The sequence below is a fragment of the Cyanistes caeruleus genome, chromosome 2, assembly GCF_971803275.1.
Source record: "Cyanistes caeruleus chromosome 2, bCyaCae1.hap1.1, whole genome shotgun sequence".
Classification (NCBI taxonomy): Eukaryota; Metazoa; Chordata; class Aves; order Passeriformes; family Paridae; genus Cyanistes; species Cyanistes caeruleus.
This window is the reverse complement of record NC_141702.1, coordinates 78,324,555-78,329,792: the sequence shown is the minus strand read 5'-3', so window position 1 is coordinate 78,329,792 and position 5,238 is coordinate 78,324,555. Positions and strand designations below refer to the sequence as shown.

Sequence of the window (5,238 nt, the reverse complement as noted above, 5' to 3'; positions counted from 1 at the left end):
GGGGGGGCGCCTGGGAGCGCCGAGCTCCGCCCGCCGCCCAGCGCGCCCCGGGCCCCGCCCCGCGGGCCTGACGTGAGGGGCGGGCGGCCCCGCCGCGCTGTGCCCGGCACGGGCGGCTCTGCTGGCGGTCAGGGGCGCTCCCCTCCGCCGTCCGAGCGGGGCGGCTCTGGCGGGAGGCGGCGCCATGGGGCTGCACGGCGTCAAGGCGGTGTTCTTCGACCTGGACAACACGCTGATCGACACGGCGGCGGCGGGGCGGCGCGCCATCGAGGAGGTACTGCCCTTCTCCCCCTTTCCGACGCGGGGCCCGCGGCCACCGCGGCTCCCGGCCCGGCGGCGGCGGCGGCGCCGCGCGTGTCCCGCTCCCTCCCCTGCTGACGCGCGGCCGGGGGTCGCTCCCGGGAGCGCGCCGCGCGGCCCTGACGCGCGCCCCCGCGTCCCTTGCAGGTGATAAGCGCCCTGCAGTCCAAGCACCACTACGGGGAGGGGGAGGCCCGCGCCATCTGCGATAAGGTCCAGGCCAAGCTCCTCAAGGAGTGCCACGATCCCGCCAAGATGTGCATCACAGACCTGCGGATTTCGCACTGGGAGGAGGCGATCCAGGAGACCATCGGCGGGGAGGCGAACCGCGACCTGGCGGCCGAGTGCTATTACCTGTGGAAGACGACGCGGCTGCAGCACCTGGCGCTGGCCGAGGACACGCGGGCCATGCTCACCGAGCTGCGGAAAGGCCTCCGCCTGCTGCTCCTCACCAACGGCGACCGGCAGACGCAGAGGGAGAAGATCGAGGCGTGCGCCTGCCAGCCCTACTTCGATGCCATCGTTGTGGGGGGAGAGCAGAAAGAGGAGAAACCGGCGCCATCCATATTTCATTACTGTTGCGATCTGCTGGGGGTGCAGCCCGCAGAGTGTGTGATGGTCGGTGACTCGCTAGATACAGATATCCAAGGAGGCCTGAATGCTGGCTTGAAAGCAACGGTCTGGTTAAACAAAGCAATGACCGCCCCAGTAGATACCTCCCCCGTACCTCATTATATTATTTCTTCTGTACTGGATCTTCCAGCAGTTTTACAGAAGATGGAGCACAACATTAATGCTAAGTTAGAAACTGACCATATGGCTAGTAGCAACGAAGCACACTGATGATGGTTCCAGCATACAGAGACCTGCTGAGCTGTTAGGTGACACACGCTCTTTTTAAAAATCTGACCCTAGGAGTTTGAACTCATCTATGGTCTCTTTTAAACGGCAGAGGAATGAATAAGAGCACAGTTGTCAGTGAAAACAGGACAGAAATACAGAATTATATTCATTTAAATGATGCAAGTGCAGTTCATTTGAAGCAACTGCCTCTGACTGGAAATTATTTTGGCAGACTCTGGCAGAAGTCTGTCTGTCTCTGACCTAAGTTGCCAGTCTCTAGTTTTTATAGAGGAAAAGAAAATTTTAATGTTCTGAACTTTATTATGCTTTCTTGATTTGTAAGCTTAGCAGAAGCTTCAGTTCCAACCTTGCGTGCAGTGTGTAAGAGAAGGTTGAGAAGGTGAGAGAGTGTGGTGAGGTCTGGTAAATCTTCACAATTGATCTGCAGTTAATCTCAGGAACTGGGGTGAATCTCTGTTTCTCAGATGATTAGAAATGCTCTGCCTTTGATCTTTTTTACAAGTTTTAGAATTTTTTTCAGACTTTGCAGTGACTTTTCTTTTATGGAACCCGTATCTTTTGCCAGAAGTACTTAAACGTTCATCAAAAATTTGCTTTTTTATCGGGGACCATTTATCAGAGGGACTTGATGAATAAGCTTTTACTTTATATTATCTTGGTGCTTATGCAGATATGCAGTATACTTGTAATTCAGATTATTATTTTTGTTGAAACGGATAAAACAGGGATATATTCAATGGTGTTACTGTCCTGTCAGACTCTTCAGAAGCTAATATCATTGTTCTGTCTGATTTTATCAGTGAATTTTGATCAGACTTTTTGGAGAAACTGTTCTTGGTCTTGCTCAGGTGTATGACTACTCAGATTCAACTGTAGGATCAGTGGCTTATTTTGACTGTTTTAATGGCACTGCTATATAATCCCTCCTTACTCTAGTTTGCATGTGTAATTCATGTGATTTATTCTGGAGAAAATACAAGCTTGTTGTTTGTAAATTAGCTCTCATGACTCTCTTCCAGGAAACTGGAAAATTATGTCGTATGTCTTACAGTACTGTATACAACTTTATAGGGTATATGTGATATTTCCACTCCATGTGGGAGATGACGCTCTAAAACAGTAAGGTTTCTCTTTCCTACATCATTACATTAATTTATTTTTTTCTGTGCCTCATATTCTTATTACATAACAGGCAGGCATTCTCATATTAAATGGAAATGTAAACACTTGTTGGTGAGTCTGTGGTTTTCAGCCCTATTTGCTATATATTCACCGGGATGAGTATCAGACCATATATGAAATATCAAATTTTATATTTTTGAGTAGTTCTATGACAGATCTTTTGAGAATGGGGTTATTAGGCTACTGGCAAAAGAATGTCTGGCACGTGGGCAGCGATAAGAAGTACAGAAACCTACCCTGAAATGGGTGTGGGGAAGAAATTCTATATACAAGAAACATTCATGTCAAATTAAAGGAACCTAAGTTAATGCAGTTAAGTCTTGCATAGGATGACAGAGTCAGTTTAGAGGAGGCTTTTACTGGTCTGGGTTAAATTATTTGACAGAAGTTTAGGTTGGATCAAAATATATTGTTCCTACATTGAGGAGGGGAAAAAAAAAGAAATACTTATTAAATTTGGAGCCTCTTTCCCAATTGTTTGTTAGAAAAGGTAAAGCAGTCCACATTCCTTGTCTTACCCGGCCAAGACTGTTGAGATATCAGGTCAAGGAAGAGTACAGAGACAGGCCCCACCTATTCCTTGGAGGAAATGGGCATATACTTAAAACAATCCTTTTACAGTAGTATAGTAACAGGAACCAGTGACACTGACTTGTCACACCTGCTGAAGGAAGAGGCTGAAGTTAAGATTTTGGTTTGCATTTGAAGAGCATGGAAACAGTCACTGGTTTAGCTGATGAGCAAAGCATTGCTAGTAACATTTCTTATAAGGGATGATTGAGACAAGAATAATAAAGATCATTGAGCCTGTCAGGGATACTGTGTAAAAATAGAAATGTATCCAAAAGATTAGCAGAATCCCTGAAGTAATCTAACCATACTATCTGATACAAAAGTCAACAGCTTTGCTTTTGTACTCAAAAGAGCTACAGGGTTACTGACTCTGGTTTACACAACAGCAGGGTAGTAGAACTTTGGTCAGAATGAGATTTCTGATACAGCTGATATTTAAAATAACAAATAATAATAATTCACAAGTCTGTCTGTGGACTTGGAGGAGATAGATACATAGTACACCAAGTTACCATGTTTTAATCTAAATTGAGGCTCATTCTCTTGTCACCTGCATCATTCTGAAGTGGCATGCTGAGCCTGCTTATTGTGGAAAGGGTCTCTTGTTTTGAAAGAGGCTGCTCTTTGTTCTCCCATTTCTTTTTGTCTCTGACTCTGAAAAACCACAGTAACTGCACCCTCAGGTGACAGCATGGTCTGTAGAGGCTACACCTGAGTATATTTTTCCATTTCTGAGTACTGTACCAGACTGGATGTGGCTACTGGTGTCCAGAGAGGAAGCACTGTTATTATGATGCTTCTATAAAACAAGAAGAAACAGTAGAAGACTTCTCTGTCTAGGGCCATTCTTAGAAGCAGTTACCCAATAAGCTGGATTAGGTATCTGGAGTATCTCTAAATATTCAAGATATTTTTCTTGGATGGAGCTCTTGCAGAAAGGATAATGAAAAATAATTACATCTAGTAAATCGGAAACATAAATATAATGATAGGATAATTTTCACATCAGAAGCAGGAACAAATAAATTAAACAGTCTATTAACAGTTCCCATTAAATTCTGGTTTTGCTTAGTGTTATATTTTATTAAATTATCTAGTTTAAACTATTTTGCCAAAACATGTGAAATAAAAAGAGGAAAAAGAAATTATATCTATATTTTTTAAAACCTTCTTTTTCCAGATAAATATTACCTCTGAGGTTAGTCTATGGTAACTTTGACTTCGGTGAAATGAACTGTTTAATAGTTTAATACCAACTGTATTCTAATTCTTGATTTAAAATAACCCATGTACTAGTCTAATAAAAGTATTTTGTTTATAAAATGTGTGTCTGAACACTCTATATTGCTGTGGATAAATACATTTGAGACCTGATTTACAACAAAGGGCAAGAGTTCTGTTTGTTTTTTAAAACAGCAGAGAATAAGGATTTGAAATCCATGACCTCATGTTTAGGTGTGGTGACTGGGCGTAGTTTCTGTAATTTCAAACAGGCTGGAACATAATTATGTATTTATAAAGGTTCATGACCGGACTCTGTATGTTGAATTGCCAGCTGCAGTTCCGTGGCAGTTGAACGTGACTTGCCAAGCTGAATGCCAGCTCACATAAGCCTACATGTCCTGACGCCATGGCTCTGGCTGCAACAGCATGAGAACAGACTGCAAGCAAAGATCAATAAATACAGAAATCCAGGGGACCCATTCTGGCAGGTTATGGGTGCACAAAGCCTGACTATATCTGACTGTTGCTATCTATCTGTTGCTACACTGACCTCTGTGACTTAGGAGAGAGAGGGTGGGAGGTTGCTCACCTTGTGGCTTTTTTGGCTGCAGAAAAGCAAGCTGCTCCCTGACCATTTTCTCTTGGGTAAGGGAACAAATAGTCCATCTTCTGGACCTGTGGAGATAGATGTAAAGGTAGAAAGGTACTTTAAGTCACTGCAGATGACAGTAGGACATTAAATGGAGTAAAGGAGGGCCCAGCTTCTATCACGGGCACTTGGCCATGGCAGCAAGCTGTCTGCAGCATCACACACCTGCGCAGCACAGCCCTTCTGTCCTTGTGGAGAAAGTTTTGTGTATGTAAGGCATTACACTGGACAGTGATGGCCTCAGAAATGAGGGTGTTTTCTTACACAGAGATCTTAGAAAGTGACCTGAATGTTTTATACATGAAATAAGTACCTTTCATTAGAGTAGTAAATTAATGCAAAGAGGTAAAATGTTTGGATTAAGGTTAAGGTTTTCCTACTCCCTGCAGCTTAAGATTTTCATATTTCCTGGAAAAGACAACAGACAATTTTCTGTGCCCCAGTTA

The 5,238-nt window shown here is 44.1% G+C and overlaps 1 protein-coding gene across 1 annotated transcript; it reads left to right on the top strand.

Annotated features, from left to right (window-relative positions):
* Positions 1-99: 99 nt before the first annotated feature.
* On the top strand, positions 100-4,242 carry NANP (N-acetylneuraminic acid phosphatase). Its single transcript, XM_086878110.1, has 2 exons — positions 100-274; positions 448-4,242. The coding sequence occupies exons 1-2, from the start codon at positions 185-187 to the stop codon at positions 1,141-1,143; spliced, it is 786 nt and encodes a 261-aa protein (XP_086734236.1). The 5' UTR covers positions 100-184; the 3' UTR covers positions 1,144-4,242.
* The last annotated feature ends 996 nt before the right edge of the window (positions 4,243-5,238 follow it).

Excerpts from the sequence above, each read along its gene's own strand:
- NANP (XM_086878110.1), top strand. The coding sequence starts at position 185 with ATGGGGCTGCACGGCGTCAAGGCGGTGTTCTTCGACCTGGACAACACG. Across the intron at positions 275-447 it reads GGCGGCGCGCCATCGAGGAG|GTGATAAGCGCCCTGCAGTC; the intron begins GTACTGCCCTTC and ends CGTCCCTTGCAG.